General features: G+C 44.1%; 1 protein-coding gene across 7 annotated transcripts in view; it reads left to right on the top strand.

The window, feature by feature from the left end:
* The window catches only part of MAP3K4 (mitogen-activated protein kinase kinase kinase 4), a 110,180-nt gene extending 89,026 nt beyond the window's left edge, over nt 1-21,154 (top strand). For 2 of the 7 annotated variants that reach the window (XM_026505172.4, XM_048225885.2), the window contains exons 16-27: nt 3,240-3,336; nt 4,142-4,285; nt 7,610-7,710; nt 8,332-8,412; nt 11,056-11,247; nt 12,297-12,367; nt 14,191-14,307; nt 15,168-15,327; nt 16,499-16,621; nt 17,504-17,610; nt 18,991-19,170; nt 20,625-21,154. In XM_026505172.4, coding sequence (XP_026360957.3) covers nt 3,240-3,336; nt 4,142-4,285; nt 7,610-7,710; nt 8,332-8,412; nt 11,056-11,247; nt 12,297-12,367; nt 14,191-14,307; nt 15,168-15,327; nt 16,499-16,621; nt 17,504-17,610; nt 18,991-19,170; nt 20,625-20,645 — 1,394 coding nt within the window. In that variant the 3' untranslated portion in view covers nt 20,646-21,154. Of the gene's footprint in view, nt 1-3,239; nt 3,337-4,141; nt 4,286-7,609; nt 7,711-8,331; nt 8,413-11,055; nt 11,248-12,296; nt 12,368-14,190; nt 14,308-14,399; nt 14,491-15,167; nt 15,328-16,498; nt 16,622-17,503; nt 17,611-18,990; nt 19,171-20,624 lie in introns of those variants that run through there. The other 5 variants (XM_048225887.2, XM_048225886.2, XM_057310907.1 and 2 more) reach the window with 3 other exon arrangements.
* Nucleotides 21,155-21,573: the final 419 nt, after the last annotated feature.

Below are 21,573 nucleotides of genomic sequence, written 5' to 3'. Positions count from 1 at the left end.
CACATCAGCTTGCAGCTGCAGCCCTTCACGCTGTGTAGAGAAGTTCTTTAGCAATACCGAAGGAGATGACAGTGACAGGAATGAGGTGTGTAGTGGGGAACTCCACAGTCCCAAGTCCAACAGGAAGATTACAGTGCCAGCACAGCACATTCACTGCCCGCCGGCAGTGTTAACTACACATTTTAATTACTTAGTATTTTGCGCACCAACAGTGATTCTGTTCTCCCCCTTAAAATCTCTTCTTCTGGGAAGGAAAGACTTGGAGATATAGCTGTTAGGGAGCGAGGGCCTTTCTTGATAGAGGGACGTGAGTATAATTGTTCTGTCCCCTTCCTCACCTTTCAAAGGAGAAGGAGTTTGTTTTCTTCTCCACAGCTAAGACTTTCCTCACTAACAGAGTAAATTCTTAACTGATTTTATTTAACAAAACAAAACAAAAAACCTAAGTGATGCTATGATATATTTTCATTATAGTTTTCAATTACAGTTTTACGGAGTATGTTGAAACTTTAAAACAAAATATATCAGAAAAAGACTGTGCCTTCCCCCATTCTTGAGATAGTAAATAAAAGCAGAACTGTATTTATATGCAGTAAACATCCAAAAATGAAAACTTAGAAATTTTAAAGCAGTTTAAATTGCACAAGATAAAATAATTCATAAACGGTAAACTTATTGGGCAGGAACTGTATCTTAAAGGGTGTTTGCTAGCTACAGAAAATTTAGTAGACCAGGTTTTAATGCTTGGATTCTCTAAAATTCTCTCAGTTACTCAGCTTATACCTTTTATTCTCCCAAGGTTGTTATGAAATGAAAGTTATCATTTGCAAAACTCTTTGAACATTTTATATAATGTTATAATTTTATAGCATTCTATATTCTTATCAAACTTTTGGTTAATCATATTATCTTAAAAACTTTGATTTTCTGATCTTCTTAAATATTTCACTAGAATACGTGGTCAATAATTGAGTAAAAACCACTTCTCTAAAATACTTAATTATATACGGAATCATTTTCATGGTAACAGAAGGACAACGTAGAAAGAGTATGTAGAGAAATGTAGAAAATGTACATAGAAAAAAGTTTCAAGGAAGAAAAATACTACAGAAGAAAGAAAAAAACAGTCATATTCCCACAGTTGATAGATAATCACTGCTAAGGTGGGATCACGAACTATTCATGTGCTTCTCCCCCAACTGCTAGTAGGACGGTGGCTTAACAGTGCTGTCTGTGGGCTGGAGGTGCTCTTTGTCTTCTGGGCCATGTGGCTTGGTGGAAACGGCACTGGCTGAGAGTCAGATTGCCAGACAGCCTGGTGACCTGGGGCTGCGCGTGTAACATCGCTGAGCCTCCTCTGCAAATGCTCAACATGAGATGCTAATGAGGGTCCCGCATTTAGATTTTGTAAACCGTAGTGTTCTGTGCATAGCAGCAGTCTGCATCCAGTTTTGTGCTCTTGCCTTACAAGGGCAGTTAGTGAAAGGGAGAGCCTACCAGCTGTCGTTCCCGCTGCCTGCTGTCTTCCTCTCCCTCTGCCCTGCACTCGGAACCACAGACAACAGCCTGGTGGATAGCCTTCCCTAGGTTCTGCACACTCACGTAATTGTACGGGTGCATTGTGCCCTGCCTTCTTTATTCTCCTGGCATCACGCAAGCATAGACAAGCTCCCTGTTCTACTGTATAAAAGTTGGATCACATTGGATATTTATTCTCTTGCATTTCTTACAAATGTAGAAATTCCTCCCTGTCAACAGGTAGAGATCCAACTCATTCTCCTTAGTGGCTGCCTTGTGTCCATTATGGGTGTATTATAGTTCTTTGCACCATTTCCTTGTGGGCATTTGTTTTGTTAGTTTTTGCCGTGAAAAACATCTCTAGAGTAAATCTTACTAGTGAAATTAGAGTGTCTATTTTATGTTTACTGACTGTTGGGATTTTCTTTTCAATGAAATATCACAGTTTTGCAGCAGTTAGTTATATATACTCTTAAATGTTCTCTCTCATATATGAAAAATGCGAAACGTGTGTGTGTGTGTGTGTGTGTGTGTGTGTTTTAGCAGCATGTCTTTCTTTTACACCTTGAAGGGGAAATTTTGTAGTGATTTTTGACTCCAAAGTTCCCATTATGTTTGCTGAATTAAAGACATCACCTTCTTTCCGGAGGCATTTTTATTTTTTTTCTCTTTTTATCTTTGTTACTATTGGAGTTCTTTCATTTATGATCATAATTGTTGAGATAATGAACCAGAGACACAAACTGCCTGAATTTTTTCTTAATAATTGCGTGATTTTTGTTTTGCAAGTTTTCCCTTCAGATCTCTCCATTTTGGGGACGTCGGTCTTTCCTGTGTAATGTTATTGACAACAAACAAACCAGAACCATGAAGAAGGAAGTATTTCCATTTAGAATAAAGCATATGTAGATGAAATAAAACATGGAGCGAAATTATTCATATGAAGAGAAAATATGACATTTAAAAAATTAAGGAGGGTTAAAACCAAGTCAAAAGTAAGATGGCACGAGTCAGGGTGAAATAGACAAAGTGTAACAGGTGCGCTATGCCAGTGGTGTCTAGTTTCAGGGAAAGGAGAATTATCAGTGTTTCTGTAATCACTGGGCAAGGGCCCTTTAAATCCTTATTTTAAATTTTATCTAGTTTTTACCAGAATATTTAAACAAAGAAAAGAAAACATGTTCTGAAAAAAGAATAACCCATTTAAACTGTGTCTAATCCTCTTCCTTTGGTTTAAAGGAATTAAATGAAACTCCTTGTACTCAGGAAACTGACAGTGACTGTCCCTGACTCAGAACCGGTTGAAGTATCAGCATGGGCCAGAATCTTTCTAAAAATGTAGCCAGCATAAAGAACTCTTTTTTATTAGAGAGATGCTACATTTCAGTCTCTAGCTGGGTCCCATCAGTCTCTAGCTGGGTCCCATCAGTCTCTAGCTGGGTCCCATTGTTTGTTTCATATCCTTTGTGTACTTGCTCTCCAGGATTTAGGAAATGTTTTTGATGGCTAAAAGTTTGAACGTATAATATACCTTTTATTAATTTTTTAAAAGTAACGTTTTCCACAATGTTTGTCTATGTGATATGATTTTCTTACTTACATAATGGGTTTATTTGGCCAGTGGCAAAGTTAAGTCCCATCCCGTTTCTGTGTAGTGAGCTGCTTTGGCTTTTTCTGTTGACCCCTTTAACAAGTGGCACTTTCACCATTGTCGCTGGCAGCTATTCATCGGAACAGCCCCCGTCCTGTGAAGGTGCCGCGATGCCACAGTGACCCTCCTAACCCACATCTCATCATCCCGACGCCAGAGGGTTTCAGGTATTTGGAGCTTATCTAGCCTTCCACTGTATGGATTCTTCTCTGATGCGCATGGTCCTGCTCTGATGGCTACTGGGTGCTTGCTCTGATCATGGAGTATTTTTTCTGTGTTCTCGTTCCTACTGTTTTAAAAGCTCTTAGTTGCATTATCTCGAAGATACACCACAGTGCCTTAGTTGCAAGACAAAAAGAGATGCAACTTTAAAACCGACTTGTACCTTTCCACATAACTTAGTTTCTCAGCTTATTTATAACCTCAAGCTACTAAATGCTTACCAGCTTTGGAATAATTCTTTCTTTCTCTTTCTTTGAAAATGACCTTACAAAAACAAATTTGAGTGTGCATAGCATAGTAAAACATTTGAAAAACAATCCTAAACATAGTGTAGCAGTGAAGAAAAATTGGAATGATCTTTCCAGTCTTGACTTTCATGTGTGTATGTAACCTTGAAGCAATTTAAATACTAAAGTGAGTTCTGAAACTCTAGTACAAAGTATTTCCCTTGAATGTGGTGGCATTTCTGCATCTTGAGGGAGTGAGCATTTTCTCTCCCCTGTAGAATCACTTTTTAAAAGTTAATTTTATTTGACATTATTTGCTAGGAAAAAACCACAATTATTTTCAAGATAATTATTTTTTTTTCTTTTTTACACCTAGACCTGAGTCTCAATCAAAGAAAAATTTGCAATTTATATTTTTAAATATTTTTCATTTCCTCACCCTATTTTATTCTTAATTGAAAACCACTGGAGAGTCCAGTGCCTTTTCTCAGCTGTGTTCCTGAAGCTTTTCTTCTCGTCTCAGCACTCGGAGCGTGCCTTCGGATGCACGGAGCCACGGCAGCCCCGCTGCTGCTTCTGTCACTGCCGCCACCGCCGCCGGTCGCCCCGGCCCCTCTGGCAGCGACTCTGCGCCACCCAAACCCATCAGCAGTGCCCATGATACCAGGTAGTCACCCTCCACCAGCGGCATGCCTCCTTGGCCCCCTCCTGTGCACTTCGCCGGGGCCTCAGCTTTGGGATGTGGCTTGTGGGGCATCACCCCCCGAAGGCTCTGGCACCCAGCAGCACAAGTAGATAATTTGCCTGATTAATATTTCTTTGGAGCGAGTATTAACCAAAATGACCAGACTCTCCACTAATAACAACTCTTTGGAGAGAGTATCAGACCAACGAACCTGGTCCCCACCAAAGGGGACGTGAAAATTTTGGCAAGTGGTGCCTTTCTTGAGGGGTCCCAAGGTAGTTCAGAGATGGATCCTAGTTAACACCATTAGGTGGGGATTTGTTTTTTAGGAGGATCACTTTTCTAACCAAATTTTCTAATTTATAGCATTATTGATTAGAAGTAGTTTGTGAAGTTGGAAAAATGAGACCACAGGGTTTGTATCTTATCTGGAGAACGTATCATTAGTAGAGCTATCAGCCACTTGGCAAGCTCCAGAAAGTCTCTTGCATGAGTCTTCCAAGTGGGTAAGGAGCGTGTGGCACTTCTTCCCATTCTAGTTGTTAGTTTTGACAGAGGATTTCATCAAGGTCTCGTATACTTAATGGAGAAAGGACATTCGGTCACTCTTAAGTCTCCCCTTAGCCATGCCAAAGACTGTGGTGCCGAGAAGTCACTCAACACCTCTATTTTCCTGATTTCCTGGAGATGAAATTAGCCAGTTTCACTGTCACTCTTCTCATCTTCCAATTAAAGAGGGAGATAGAGGCAAATAAAACTTTATGGGTTGAGGATAATCTGATAAAAAAAGATGAAACTGGGAAGAAACTCAGTGCCCTGTATGTTGCTCCAAAGAAGAAGTACGTTGTTGGCCTAAAGATGGAGCTTTAGGATTGAAAACACACTAAAATGTTTTTAGACTTACTTTATGACAGTCTGAAATTTCTACAAACATTTCCATTCTTCTCATCCATTAAAGTAACAAATGTTCCTGATTTGTAGTGATAAACATCTATAACCTAAAAAAAGTCAACGTGTTTTATAGCTTAAGCTGCCAACCCAAACGATTAACAGTTACCAGGAGACAGATTCCCATTTACCTTCTTCATTTTTATGCTGAGAGCATTTCATGGCAAGCGTTTCCACATATGCTGTCCCGTCCCTGAGGTAGGCGCTGAAAGTACCCTTTTGTAAGTATAACTCAGGGCGAAGGGAAGCCACTTGCCCTCACGTGTAGACTCGGTGGAGGAGAGCACTTCACCGTGACCTGCTGCGTCCACGTTTGCACGCCATTCCTGCAAAACTAGAAAAGGAAGAAATGCCCCCCCTTTTTTCGAGTTTCATGAACTGTGGCTTAAGTCATTTGTGAGTTGGAGGTGTGGTACGTTAAGCATATTTTAGTATAAAAATGAAGTATGTTTGGTCAGCCTTCGTGTGCATTTAGTCTTCGGCTTTGTGGACGTTGTCTTCAGTCTGTTGTGAGTAGCATTTCATAAGTATTCTTCATCTTAAGGATGATTCTTAACACAGAGAAATTTTACCACCATCATGGTGTGCCATCTTGAAGGCCATTTTCCATAAAGGAATCCAGTTCTCTTGACTTTCCGGTGGTGCGTATGTGACTGTGGCAGAGGACGGCAAGTCCAGGTGGAGATGTGCTTAGCCAACGGTGTTTGCTTCACTCCTGCGTTCGAGCCCGGCTCCTGGTCAGTTTAACCTTGGGCCTCAGCCCCTTTTTGGTGGACCTGTGCTGCAGACCCCACGGCGGCTGGCATGTACCCGGTCCAGCCCGGGGTTTGTGACTGTGCTGTGGGGGCAGCCGAGTGATGGCCAGGACTTGCAGCATCAGCAGGAAGGCCCCTGCCTCTCGGTGTGCGGCCCTTCCTGTCCTAGAGACCTGTCAGCCCTGTGAGTCTTACTGTGCCCCACAGCATCCTGGGAATGTTTTAATTTGATTTGGTTTGACTTAGGAAATAATCTGGGCTTCAGTGATCTTACCAGAGTTCATAACACTTTTCTACAGTGTTCTGCTTGTTGGAGCCAGCTCTTACTGCTTTGCGAGACTGATTGTTAGTTTTTCAGGAATTTTGCAAGCCGGTTGTTACACCACAGAAATTGTGGAGCTCCACGACTAGTAGTTAAACATTCACCAGCACGCTATTTCCTTTAAGTATATTTTTTGCCTTTTACCCTAGCAAAAATCTCTGAGGATGTGAAATTGGCTTTTTCATCTCCAGGAAATCAGGAAAATAGAGGTGTTGAGTGGCCTCTCGGCACCACAGTCTTTGGCATGGCTTTAGGAGTCATGTGTCTCTTCACTTCAACATCCGTGATTTTTCCGTGAAATGGCGTCAAGACTTTTTGATGAACTCCATGGCAATAGAGGATGTCCCCCTCTCTTCAGACTTAACACGTATTATGCTGGATTTGAGAGTTTAGGGAAGTAAAAAAGCTTTGCATGCTTCGTAATTTGTGAACATCTGTTCAGTAGAACCCTGTCACCTTAAGTCTATTCAGCATTTGATGGAAAAGAGCATAAATGCTACCATACTTCATACTATTGCTCATACACACGGTACACGCGAAATTTGTTAATAAACTGAGGCCGTACTTATCTTGGATTACTAGAATTATAATTAACACTTCCCTTATTTAATTCTGGATTTTACAGTATGGATTCATTCTGGGTTTCTAAACACCCTTAACTTTATTCTGGAAAAGCAGCAAATTAACTTTGTTCTTTCCGTGCTAAGCTTCCCGCTCTTCTGCACCTTTGCTTGGCGACTGCTTGAAGAATCATTAAGTCTTCCCTTCCATTTTCTTATTAAGAGATTTGAAATCTTTTGAATCATGTAATAATTTTAACACTTTAAGTATAATTAAGTACATCAATACATAATATGATCAGAATTTTAAATATTAGCCTGTTTGGCTAATAATTTTTATCCATCCTGGGCTTAAATGGTGGAACTTTCCACACATGTCAGTAACACTTGAATAAATCCTGTTTTGTTTGTACTTTTGTTGTTTTTAACTTAAAACAGACTGTTACGCAGTCAGGTTCTCATGTGTCAGCAGTGGAGGATAAAAATCTGACAGTCCTTCCCAGTTCCAGAGAAGGGTTTCTCAGTAGCAGTGCTGTTCACTTTGGGTGCATAATTATTTGGGGGCTGTCCTTTGCGTTATCCTGTACTTACTAGATGCCAGGTGTCCCCAGTGGGCAAAATTACCCCTAGTTGAGAATTACTGCTCTAGAAGAATCTCATAGATCTTTCATTTTGAGTTCCATTGAATTGACAGTTCAATTTTTTAAAAATCTCGAAACAGGGGTTCCAGCGTCCCTGAGAATGACCGGTTGGCCTCCATAGCCGCCGAGTTACAGTTTCGGTCCCTGAGCCGCCACTCAAGCCCCACTGAGGAGCGTGACGGTGAGTGTGTGAGCCGCAGACTCTGGTCTCGACCAGCTGAATCCTCTGCCTCAGTTTACCAGTTTCCATGGTTTATGCCTTAGAAAGAAATGAAGAGTGAGAAAGAGATAACAGAGTTCCCAGAGAACGTTTGATGTTTAGCATGTTGGCTCTTTATGCCTTTTTAGCTGTACTTGTATTTTCTATGTCTACTTTTGCTGCTTTTCTAAAAAAAATTATTATTTCTAATACTTTAATTGCCAAACGCTCTTATTTTCTTTAAAAATACAAACCTGCCCTCGGTTTGTTAATGATACACTGAGGCTTTATTATAATGCCGGGCCTCTTGAGTGGGGACCCCAGAGAATCTAATTTCTGCTCAGTATTCTCTTGGCTTATTTGTGGAAAATTTATGTAGTTAAAATCATGTAATGCCCTTGACAATTTCTTGGTTTGGTATAGTTTTCTAGAATTGATTGTCAAGACAGCTTCTCACACTCATGTCAAATAGAAATTAATAACCAGAAAGGACAGGTTGACGGTAACTAATCATTGCCATGCACCATTTCAGTCTTGCTCTCGATTACACAAGCATATCTGTTCCATAAATCTTAATTTGTGTGCAAAACATACTTCTTGCAGAACCAGCATATCCAAAAGGTGATTCAAGTGGGTCAGCTCGAAGAAGCTGGGAACTTCGGACACTTATCAGCCAGACGAAGGGTAAGAGAGAGAATGTTGAACTTAAAATGTTTAAGCATAAAGTGAGGAGTTTCAGCTAAAATACGCTTTAGCTTTTGAATTATTAGTCTTTCTACATTAATATTTTGTGCTCTTTTTTATACCTGTGACATTACTTCCTATGTGTACTGTTTGTATGCATTTCCTATTTTTTATAATAAATTATAAGCTCCTTTGATCTGGAACATGTTTCATTCATCTTTGTATTCTTCAAGCAGTTGTGCTTAATTCTGTATGTCACCTTGGGTGGGCCCTTAGCTTACTTCTTTGTACGTGGTAGGAATATAATTACTATTTGTGAAATGAAGAACTATTCATGTCTTGTGCTGTATGATAATGTTTTTGAGAAGCCAAATAGTTTGGCCAGGTGATAACTGACAGAGCAGGGACCAGCACACACTGCTTCTGTCTCCAAGTCCGGTGCTCTTACCGACCATCACCCCTTGGAAGTATGTTGTCCCCCAAAGCCTAGACTATTCGGGGGATTTCATGGAGGAGTGAGGCTTGAGTTGACTCTTGAAGGAAAAACTGGTCTGCATCAAGCCTAGAGGAAAAGTACAGAATAAAAACACATCTGGAGGAAGGCCCAGTGGCTGTGTAGTTGTAAATGGAGGTGTACTTGAAGGGGTTGGGGGAAGTTAGACCATGGCCAGTCTTCAGTGACAACTAAGTGATAAAGGCCTTCCCCAGAGATGGCGGGCAGCCCTGTAGCCTGTTGGGCACCTGGTGTGTTTGGGTAGTGGGGAGGAGGAGCTCAGAAGACCCCAGAGTGGAGGAAGCTGCTAGCCCGGAGTGGGGAGGAAATGGGAAGATGGGTTAGTATATCATTAGAATCATACAGTGTCAGATACCAGACTAAGGTGGGATTTTCAAAAAAGGAATGAAGTCGAGAAATGACTGCCAGGCCTGGGGCAGGCGAGGTGTTCACGGAGGGTTTAGGGCAGGGAGATCCATGGGCTGGAGCCTGGGTGACAGGGAAGAGAGTCTGTCCAGTGGCTCTCACGTCACCAGTAGTTCCCATGCATGCCAGGTCTTTGTGATAATTTTCAAAACAAACACTCTGTGGTCAAGAGAACTTGGGAACTCTCGGGATAGTTACAGTTCACACTAACAAAGATGGAGAAATGTTGAGAAATTTTTACTGTTTAAAAAAAGAAAACCTTTCCCAGAAATATTTGACAGTGGAGTCCGTGGCCTCATAGCTGTGAAATCTTGTTCAGTGCCCAGGAGACCTGATGTGTCATATATTGAGGTAAAGAAAACAGCGATTCATGTTTTTAAGAAATGGTTGTAGTAAGAAACTACAATTAGAACATTATACACCTTGGGGAATTTCTTTTCTCAAATTAACCTCACAGCCATCCTTGTCCTCCGTGATCTCTTTGTTGGCCAGAGAATTCACACTCTTAAATAGCAAGGATACAGAATGAGGAGTATGTAATGGGGACATGTCCGAAACTGTGCTTTTCACATGACAGGTGTGACCCAATGGTGGGTTGTAAAGTCAGCATTAGAAAAAAATAGGATAGAGTCTGAATCACATGTGGTAAGAGTAATAGTTTTATGAAACTGTTGTTTAGATCTCTGTGTGTCTAAAAGTTATTTTTTACTGTAAGTCATGATAAAATAAGTCGGGGAACTGGAGATGTGGAGCCTGAGAAGGTAAGGAATAGTAGCAGCAGTAGCTAAATCTTACTGAGTATTGCTGTGTCCTGGGCACAGGGCTCAGCGCTTCACACGTGTGATTTCACTAAGTACAGTAGCGCTTGTGCGTGAGGTCTTATTACCCTCATTTCACAGATTAGGAATTTGATATGTGAAGAAGTCCGGTAACTTGCCCATGGTCAAACACCTGGAAAATGGTGAAGCCAGGACTTTACCCGGGCATTCTGGTTCCAGAGCCTTTGCTCTGCACTCTTTCCAGAGAAGGGACAACTTAATTCCCTTCTCGTTGAGATGGCTTCCGAGAGTAGGTGTGGTTATCTCAGCGGAGTGGGGACACGTGAGATGTACCCGCCAGGCACGGTGTGGGAAGACAGCATAGGCAGGAAAAAGCTCGAAGTGAGAAATGGCTTGGAGTAGTCTATGAGTCTGTTCAGTTTGGTTCATCTGGGGCCTGTGATAGGAGAAGAGAAGGAGAATACTGACAAAAGTGAACTGGGAAAGATAAACCGGGTCCAAATTCTGCAGGGCCGTGAATCCCCTGTGAAGGGCTTGGATTTTTGGTAAACGGGTTGTTGAGAACCATGAAATAAATTTAAGTAGGAAAGGAACATGATCAGATTTTACCTGTTAGACAATCCTGGCCAACAAGAGTGGACTGGAGACAGGAGAGACTGGAGGCAAGTGGGAAGTCACTGCAGTGTCTGTCTGAGCCGCAGTCTGGGGGGACTAGGTCATCGGCTCCACCTGACTAGCCTGTGTTCCATGTGTGTGTCTGTGCAGTGGGTGGCACCTGGAGCTCTTGGACTGGAATGACTTGAGTGCACCTGCTGGGTGACTAGAGGCTGATAAGCCTTGCCATGCTGGAGTGCTCATGTGTATTGCTCTGTCTCTATTCTTATTTGCTGGACATTGACTCGCTGCTAGTGACTGGAACTACTGAGTTTGTGATTCTCCCTGCAGACAGCGCTTCCAAACAAGGACCCATAGAAGCTATCCAGAAGTCAGTCCGATTGTTTGAAGAAAAGAGGTATCGAGAAATGAGGAGAAAGAATATCATTGGTCAAGTTTGTGATACCCCTAAATCTTACGATAACGTTATGCACGTAGGCTTGAGGAAGGTGACCTTCAAGTGGCAAAGAGGAAACAAAATTGGTAAGGAAATTGAGGAACCTCTGTTGGAAATGGCAATAGTTACACGTCTTTAGGTTAAATCATATAATTGGTCCTTTTCTCTTACAGACATGGCATATCTTTTGCAGAGGGTTCTGTTTTTTAGTTTGTATAAATAATGTGTCTATAAGATGTGTTCTAAGAGCCGTATAAGAGGAGATTTTAGGAAGATTTTTTTTTAATGTTTCACTAAATTGAATCGTTCTGCTCAGTAACTCCAGCAGTTGCCAGTGCAGAACTACATAAATTTTACCCATTAGTTCCAGTTAATGTTTTTAGGACCTTACTCCTTCCAGCACATTATTGAAGAGAGACTGGGTACAAATAGAGACAGTCTTTCCTAAAACATTGCCTGTTAACTCATTTCCAGGTGAAACGCCTCTTGTTAAATAAGTGCTGGTGGATCCTGTGACAGAAGGAATCTGACCGCGTTTCAGATCCTTCCGTCTTTTAAGTGCATGTCTCCGGGAGTGTTTAGGTCTGAAGAGGCCAATGCAGGTGTAATAATAGGACTCTGTGAGCCCCCAGGAAACCCTCAACATTCTGTAGAGCTATCAGGACAGAAAACACTGAAAAAAATCAAGTGCTTTATAGATTTTATCAGTTCTCGTTATCAGTCTTAGCCATGTATCCCCTTCACTTAATGCCCCCAAAGATGTGTTGGTAGAATATCCCCTCCCACACCCCGCTGGCTGTGCAGCGATGAGGCACAGTTAGACGGTGGCCCGGCTTACTCTTGACCCCCGGCCCTGACCTCCTTGAGGCCGTGAGGGCTCAGAAGTGTGCACTTTCATGCCCCTTCTGGGGTTTGCCAAAGTCACTTCTACTCTAGATATTTACAGGAAAGGCACAGCCAAGAGATTGCCTTCGGTCATTGGGGAACATTCAGAAACATTTTGGGTCTTGCTATAGTAGATAATTGTAGATTATATAAATATAGATCCAGAATTGGGAAAGATTACTATACATCTGAGTGATGTAAAGTGGCCTCGCTTTGGTGACTGAGAGTAGTATGTTTGTTCTGTTCACAGGGGAGGGGCAGTATGGGAAGGTCTACACCTGTATTAGTGTCGACACCGGCGAGTTGATGGCTATGAAGGAGGTGAGTGGTCTGGCCTTGTGGGAGGCCTTTTGGTTTGAAGCCTCTGTGTGGCAGAGATCTGGTGAACACGCTTGTTTTCAAGGCTCTTCTTAGTGCCGAGAGCTAGCTTAGGTGCCTCCATGTTGCGTCGTCTAGGCAGGTGCCCTGAGACGACGGAGTAGCAGAGTGTCCGATGCCCGTGAGGTCACTCAGACCAGGCGCACAGATGATTCTGCCGCCACGTGGGTGTGCTAAGTGCCATACAGAGGGAGGAGCACAGTTAGCTGAAGGCTGAAAGGATGGTGGTAACAGCGTCTTCCCAGGGAGTTAGGGGAGAAAATGCCACTTGTAATCAGCTTCAGAAATGAGCGGCATTTCAATAGCTGGAGGTAGGATGGGGGAGAGCAGGGGAAACCTGACGAGGCCCGTCAGGGAAGCAGATACCGTTGTTGCTCATGAGGAGACACTCTGGGACTCGAGGGGCAGACGAGCCTGTGGGGGAAGAGGCCGGAGCTGCCATGGCCCTACCCCCCAGCTCCTGAAGTGTTTCGTGTCTTCTCTGCGTGGGAAGACACTCGCCGGCACTGCCTCTGTCACCTTGTTCCTGCTGGGTCGTAAACATCTCCTTTATTTTTTTTAAGATTTTATTTAGGACACCTCGGTGGCTCAGTCAGGCAGTTAAACATCTGCCTTCAACTCAGGTCGTGATCCCAGGGTGTGGGATCCTGCATTAGGCTCTCTGCTTAGTGGGGAGCCTGCTTCTCCCTTTCCCTCTGCCCAAAAGAGATTTTATTTATTTACTTGAGAGAGATGGAAAGAGCATGAATGGGGGGAGAGAGAGAGGGAGAAGCAGACTACCCACTGAGCAGGGAGCCCGATGTCAGGCTTGATTCCACGACCCTGGGATCATGACCTGAGTCAAAGGCAGACGCTTAGCTGACTGAGCCACCCAGGCGCCCCCTGTTCTAAACTTATTTTTTAAATTTAAATTCAATTAATTAACATATAATGTATTAGTTTCAGAGGTAGAGGTTAGTGATTCATCAGTCTTATATAACACTCAGTGCCCATTACATCACGTGCCCTCCTTAATGTCCATCATCAAGTTATCCCATCCACCCACTATCCTCCCCTCTAGCAACCCTTAGTTTGTTTCCTGTGATTTAGAGTCTCTTATGGTTTGTCTCTCTCTCCGATTTCATCTTTATATTTTCTCTCTTCCCCTGTGATTCTGTTTTGTTTCTTAAGTTCCACACATGAGTGAGATCATACGGTAATTGTCTTTCTCTGACTGACATATTTCACTTAGCATAATATCTTCTGTTTCCATCCACATCATTGCAAATGGAAAGATTTCATTGTTTTTTGGTGGCTGAGTAATACTCCATTGTATATATACCGTATCTTCTTTTTCCATTTGTCTGTCGATGGACATCTGGGCTCTTTCTATAACTTGGCTGTTGTGGACATTGCTACTGTAAACATTGGGGTGCGGGTGCCCCTTTGTAAACTTCTTAAGGGCACAATCGTCTCACATCTTTTTATCTTCCCAGAACCTATACACTTGTGATCACTTACTGAATGCTGATGTTCTTGTGAATTCAGTTTGCAGTTATGAAAATGATCCCATTAGCTGTTGTCTCACCAAATATTCTAAAGCAGGCATGTTTAATTCACTTGGAATGACAAGGCAAAGAAAGACTCGAAGTCAAGTCACAGACACACTGACCATAGTCCCCGTGAGTCTGGATGGTGCAGGTGTCCGCGGAGGCCCTCGTGGTTAAAGGTGTCTTGTTCCTGGTTTGTGACAGGACCAGCGCTGACCAACGGTTTTCTCTTTACAGATTCGATTTCAACCTAATGACCATAAAACTATCAAGGAAACTGCAGACGAATTGAAAATCTTTGAGGGCATCAAACACCCCAATCTGGTTCGGTATTTTGGTGTGGAGCTACATAGAGTAAGCCAACTTTGGTCACGCGGTTTTGTGTGAGGAATCAGTTAAGGGCACAGTCGGAGTCCTGTTCTACATCGCAGGTCTTCTCATTTCAGAGCACAGTAACTTTGCCTAATTATCAGGAAATCTCCATGAGTTACACCATTTCTGCCTTCTCTCTGAAACTAGAGGAGTTCTTCCTAAAATGTAAGTTGTAGACTGTAGTCGTTAACCCGACATTATAAAGCACTGAAACCCATCCTGCTGATCAGAAGATTCTTCTAAAATGCCCCTTACACAGCGCGTTACTTTTTTCCCCCCATTTTTCACTGATCATGCTGATTTTTCTTTTACGTGTATTTAAGGAACCGTTGTGAAATGCAAAAGTTAAAACTTCAAATTCATTTCCCCCCTTGTGTTTAGAAGTAAACCCTTGGAGGGAAAGAGGATAACTTGGAGCATCTCGGTGGAGTCTGAACTTCCAGGGGAAGTTGAGTAGTGGTGATCTTTAATGTTTTCCCAAATAAATTCATATCTGAAAAGGATGTGTTTCAGTACTTAATAATACATTTATAGGGACAGTCCTGTTGGTCCCTGTCTGAGATTATATAGCAGCCTTAATTGCAGAGGATTATAGAGAACTTATCACCTGTGATTTGGAGAAGACACTCTTATCCCGACTAGCTGTATAATTCCAGACAGGAGGCAGACAGACACCTCTGTGTAGGAGTGAGAAATGACTGTTCTCAGACAAATTCAGTGTTGAGGATGACGAGTGTAGCATACCATTAGAAAGAAGTCCTTTGGGGCATGACCTGTGACGTTTTCCAGATTCTTTACTTGGTGTACCTGTAAACACAGGCTGCATCTTATTCCTCCCGCAGGAAGAAATGTACATCTTCATGGAGTACTGTGACGAGGGGACGTTAGAAGAGGTGTCAAGGCTGGGACTTCAGGAACATGTCATTAGGCTGTATTCAAAGCAGATCACCATTGCAATCAATGTCCTCCATGAGCATGGCATAGTTCACCGTGACATCAAAGGTAATCCTCACACTCACCTGGCTGCCATGGAGACCAGACTGCGTGCCCTCCACATAATAGGTGCCGCCAGGACACTCGATCCTACTCCCACATGTCATTTCTCTAGAAAGAAGTACCTTTACTGTGAATATGCTTCCATAAAGAGCCCAGTATTGAGAGACCGCGTAGAACACACGTCCCCATCCGTGAGCAGACAAGTCTGTTCTGTCTGCGTACACAGTTCTCAGTGCGGTCTGTTTCCCCAAGAATGAAATTGCCTCTTTTTGTCGGCTGATTTAGCCAACCTTGTGTATTTCCTAGACGTTCACCATCAGAGCATCTTATCTGCGTGTCAGGACTCTGATGTATTTCCATGTGAACAGGGTGGATGTGTAAAGTGGCAGGGAATCTGAGATGCCAGTGTAGACGGTGTTTTGGGAGACAAGGTTTATTTCCACCAACCTCCTCCCGCGTAGAATTCTGCTAACGACTGACTCAGTCATGCTGATGGATTTGAAGTGCTTTTCTCTTGCATGAGGGGAATAGTCATGCTCGTCTCACAATTGTCCCTCTGGCATTTGCCCCTGACCTTTGTATTTGGGGAGTCTGGGGATAATTAAAGTGACAAATTATTTGTCTCTGATGGGCCCTAGACCGAAGGATTCCACTCTGTCACACAGTCCGAGGCCAGCCTAGACACGTGCACTCTACAGTCGGCTGGCTTCCGACCAGCTGCAAGACCCGGGGCGGGGCCAGATCACACCAGACCTGCTTTGGTCTGAGCGTGAGGATCGTCCGTCCTCCCTCCAGTGGCTCCCCCTGAATCCCCAGCATCCACCAGCCTTGTTGCCTCCCCGCCTGCCGGTCTACCGTAGTGCTCTGCTGCCGGGGATCATTCTGAGCACTGGTTTAATTTTTTTTTTTTTTTTTCCTTCACATTATGTTTTATTTCTGTGCATTCAGTGTGAGACAGATAAAGTGGCTAAGCAATAAAACCAATACAATCACTAACTTTCTTATGTGTGTATTACGTTGTCGTACGGCTGAATATCACTGATTGTTTTGATTCTACTCAAAGAGGGCTATTTACCTAACGTGAGCACTGGTTTAATTGGCTCTTTGCAGGCCGTGGCCTGAGTGCTGAAAATGCGCTCCGTGCTGCCGAGCCTGACGAGTGCTTGTTTGTTGTTAGGTGCCAACATCTTCCTCACCTCCTCGGGGCTCATCAAGCTGGGGGATTTCGGATGCTCAGTAAAGCTTAAGAACAACGCGCAGACCATGCCGGGCGAAGTGAACAGCACGCTGGGGACAGCAGGTGGGGACCGGCTTGATTTGTCTTTGCCGAGGTGACCCATTGCCGTGCGCTTGCTGGCTGGGTTTCCCATCGCTTCTGTTGTCAGCGCGGATCAGGGAGGAGGGAGGCTTCAGAGCACGGGCCCCTGGGCATCCACCTGCCAACCAATTCACCTCTCCCCCCAAAGTAAAAGGAGGGAGGAGCGTCCTCTGTTTCTTCCCAGAAAAACTTCCTTTGTTGTTCACATGGGCTTTATTAAAACCATTCTAGTCAAAACACAGCAGTATTTTAAATACAACAGTATGGGTTGGTTTTTTTTTTTAAAGAACATAACTCTTTTATTGCCCAACACCTGTGACAGTTCATGTCTCTCTAAAGGAAGCAGGAAGTTTGGAGAATTCTTGGCCCTTGTACAGGAAAAAGAGTGGGTAGGCATACTCAGAAGTCAGTGAATATCTCACCACATGGAATGTGCTACCCGGGCAGCCAGGCCCACTGGCAGGCTCCCCACCAGTCTGCTTCGTTGTCCCTTTAAAAAGGGACGTGTCTTGTGGTGATTATTTGTTTTGATTGTTCAGTGTCATGAAATTTTACGTCTTCTTTTGCACATTAAATTTCATATTTTATTGTGAATACAGCTTATCTGAAGATCTACCATTCAAAAATTGTCCTTTAGATAATAATTTGCCATTCAAAAATTCTCCATTCAGAAAATTGACTTGAAATGTCTGTTAGTTTCAGTGTTTCCTATTATGTAACTCGGAGAATATCCACTCTGCCCCCGCAACAAATTAGTTTCATTTATGTGGAGTATTACACGATATTAATTTTTTGCTTGGCTCTCTGACTGTGGCGTGCTGTATTTATAACCCATTCCTACCACCGTATCTGTGACTTTTAAAGCATACATGGCTCCTGAAGTCATCACTCGCGCAAAAGGAGAAGGCCATGGGCGTGCGGCGGACATCTGGAGTCTGGGCTGCGTCGTCATAGAGATGGTGACCGGCAAGGTAAGCAGAGCCCACACCTGGAGGAGAAACTCCCGGAGGGCACTTCACATGAACAGAGCTGTAACTGTGGTTTTATTAGCTATGATAAATACCACGGATACATTTTCTGCTAACTAGAGAACGTGACTAAATATAAAAGATGCGACCTGTCAAAAGATACAGTAATGTGAAGACAAGTGACAAACTAGGAAGAACCAAATATTTGTAAGATTTTTGACTTAGCGCTTAGGCAAGTGAATAAAAAAAGTAGGAAGCTCAAGTGAAAACATGGAGAAGCGAGGAACTGCAGAAAGAAACGGGAAACCAGAAACCTCTGTCTACGCAAACACTAGCGCGTGAGTGCAGCGTGACTCACGATTGCCAGACTTGGAGGCAACCGAGGTGTCCTTCCGGAAGGGACCGGATGAGCGGACTGCTGATCCAGACAGCGGGTTATTATGCAGCAATGACGAGAAATGAGCTGTCCAGCCCAGAGGACGACTCGGAGGAACTGCAAGAGCGTGCTGCCGACGAGAAAGGAGCTGATCTGGAAGCACCACATACACGCGGTGATTCCAAGCTCATGACGTTCGGGCGACGCAGGGGGAGGCAGGAGGAGGATCGGTGGGCACCAGCGGCTCCGGGAGCGGGAGGGAAGGATGGCTAGATAGACACAAGGGTGTTGAGGGCAGTGAGACTGTTCTGTGCGATCGTGTATCTGGAAATTCTAAAAATGTACCTTCTGATGAAAATACTGCTAATGAACAACTGTACAGACGTATAAAGGGACCGTCGTGTGTGGAGTGGCATCGTTTATAAAGCAGAAAGTGTTAGAAACCTCTCAGGGGTTACTAGTGGGAAAATGTAGTATCCCCTGTGTCTGTGAACAAAATAGCATTTTATCCTTTATGATGTAAAAAATCACCAGAGCTTCACACTATTAGAATTTGACGTTCATTATTCAGCAGGGTGGTGTAGTGATGTCCCTACGAGAGAACTGTTGAGTTTTGTTTTGTTGACATTTTTGTGTTATTTTATATGTTGCATTTTTTATTTGCACGATGGTGGCTTCTAGATAATGCTGGACTAATGGAACATCCAGATGGGATAGGCAGACTGTGCTGAACAGCTGGTTTTGTAAATAAGGTTTTACTGGCACTCAGTCACACCGATTCATTTGTGTATCTTCTGTGGCTGCTTCAGGCCACAGTAGGAGAATTGAGGCGCTGTAGCAGAGGTCATGTGGCCCACAAGCCTAAAATACTTACTGACTGGCCCTATGAGTAAAAGCTTGCTGGCCTCTGGATATTTATTAACATTGAGATGCCTGAAAAGATTGGGCAGTTTCATTTTTATGGCCATGTAGTATTATTAAACCTGCTTTTTTTTGCTTTTTTTTAGAGGCCTTGGCATGAATATGAACACAACTTTCAGATTATGTATAAAGTGGGAATGGGGCACAAGCCACCGATCCCTGAAAGATTAAGCCCGGAAGGAAAGGACTTCCTTTCTCACTGCCTTGAAAGTGAGCCCAGGATGAGGTGGACAGCCAGCCAGCTCCTCGACCATTCCTTCGTCAAGGTTGGGTAGATCGCCATACAGTCCTTCTCATGTTGTAATGTTTAAGTTCTGTTTGTATCTGGCACTGAAGGAAATTTGGAAACTTAGATATAGAATGTCTAGATCTGTATATACGTGAAGTGGAAAGGAGCTAAATATAGTATGCCAGGGAATTTCGTATGTCTTTTTTTTTCCAGAGAATGCTTGTTGCGTTTCTCTGCTTGATCCATCCTGGTGTGTTTATGGTACACTTGGGACTGTTAACATGGAATTTTAAATGGGACTTGGTGAAAGACATAGTTTCTACTCCTGAGTGTGTAGTCTCCTTGAGGACAGGCTCAGTAGTGACGAAGCAGTGTGTTCCGACCTGGGATGAGGGTGTATATGCCATGCTGTCACGTCACTGAGAAGGGCGGTTTCATCCAGCCAGGCAATCTCAGCTGTCGTTGCTTCCTCTGGAATGAGATGCCTGAGTGTTTGGGAGGGTGTGGGGAGGCGGGGCAGGGAGGTGGGGGTACGGCAGGCTAACGAGGGTAAGACAGTCGAGGAGCTGTGTCTAGATGGGTCACAGGATGTGGAAAATGGCCAAAGGTTAGGCTGCGAAAGTGAACAGGAGCCCCAGGAGTTCAGTTTATGATAGCACGAGATGATTAAATGGTGTTTTAGAATGATCCTTCTGGAGACAGAGTAGTTACGAAGTTTCTTATACAGCTGCTGGGCCGGGCATGGGAGGTCAGGGGCGAGTTATCAGCGATATTTAGGGGTTAAAATGGCCACGACTGAATAGCTGATGGGATGAGAAAGGCGAGTAAGGGGAGGGGTCTAGGACGGCTCCCAGGCCCCGGCTCGGGTCCCCAGGTTAGAGATCCCGTCGGCCAGGAGGGGTGCAGAGGCAGTTGGCTGAGGGTCAGGTCAGGGCGGCGGTGGATTCCTCTCCGGTAGATGATGGTTGAGGTGCTTGGAACGTCTGCTCAGGGACTTCAGACGGGCGTGCAGGTAATGTGGGCTCACGCCTGGGATTGAATGGGCTCGGATGCAGATCCAGGAGACAGAACATTGCTGGGAGAGGATTTCGAGGAGAAATGTGGTGAGAATGGAACTCTGGGGAAAACAATGCTGAAAGGGCCCTGCAGGGGAGCCCCTGACGGAGGGAGGGAAGGTGCAGGAGAGCAGGGTGGGTGGAATGAAGGAATAAGTAGCTGGATTTGCTGTGTAGATATTCGGGATTCGTGATTAAAAACACTCATCTCTTTGTTGAGACACTATGAACTCGATTTGTACAGATACATTCTGAAAAGCACTCTCGGTGGCCGGTTGGCAGACGTCACTGGCTACATGAGTTGAGCCTCCCCTCCGGGCTGGCTGCAAGCGGGGGTCCTTGAGGCGGCAGTGGCGGCGGTGGCAGCGGTGTGACTTACCTGTAAGTCGCGTGCCTGCCGCGGACTGGCTTCAGCTCTCTCCCGCCTCTCTCGCAGGTCTGCACAGATGAAGAATGAAGCTAATCGGTCTGCGGCCTGGTAGTGTGTGTGCTCAGAGAATTCTCGTAATCACTACTGTATGTAATATTTACATAAAGACTGTGCTGAGAAACAGTATAAGCCTTTTTAACCTTCCAAGACTGAAGACTGCACAGGTGACAAGCGTCACTTCTCCTGCTGCTCCTGTTTGACGTGGCACGGGGCCCTTCCGAGTGACGGTGTCCACGAGGTAAAGAAGCTGCATGTTAAGTGCCATTACTACTGTACACGGACCATCGCCTCTGTCACCTGTTTCTCGTGTGACTGAGAACCGTGACATCAGTGTAGTATTTTGACCTTCCTGGGTTCAAAAGCAGTTGTAGTGTTATCAGGTGTCCTGGGCCTTGTTAAACTCTTGTTTGTCGAGTGCACTGACTGTGAAACCTTACCTTTTTGTTGTTGGCAAGCCACAGGTTTGTTATGCAAAGGCTGATAAATGAAATTTAAGAAAAAGGTTCTTTTTTCAATAAATGGTTTATTTTAGGAAAGCTCAGTTATATTGTCTTTTACTGGTTATCAGCTTCAGAGCTGTTATCTGAGACCGAGGCCTGTCACTCATATTCACGTGTTCCCGTACAGAAGGGGTGCGCGCCAGTGCGCAAGAGATGAGCCCTGGATTGGGAGCCCTGCAGGATCTAGGATCTCCTCCCTGAAAAAGCATCAGGGCTAAAGGAACCGCCACCATGGATGCCAGAGACCCCTTTAAATTCTCTTACGGTCCCCGGGCAGTGGCGGTCGGGGGACAGTAGTAGCCTTGGTACCACGTGCTGGAGGCTGTTGACCTTTAACAAGACGTGTCAGTGTGTGGTCAGCGTTAAGTGCTGCTGAACTACGCCTTGACAAGACAGCGTCGTTATGTCAGCGTTGCAGCAGTTAGTTTTCTAAAGTAGCCCCAAGTATGTGTCAC

This window comes from Ursus arctos, unplaced genomic scaffold (assembly GCF_023065955.2).
Source record: "Ursus arctos isolate Adak ecotype North America unplaced genomic scaffold, UrsArc2.0 scaffold_13, whole genome shotgun sequence".
NCBI classification, from domain to species: domain Eukaryota; kingdom Metazoa; phylum Chordata; class Mammalia; order Carnivora; family Ursidae; genus Ursus; species Ursus arctos.
This window is presented reverse-complemented; position numbering and strand designations above follow the sequence as displayed.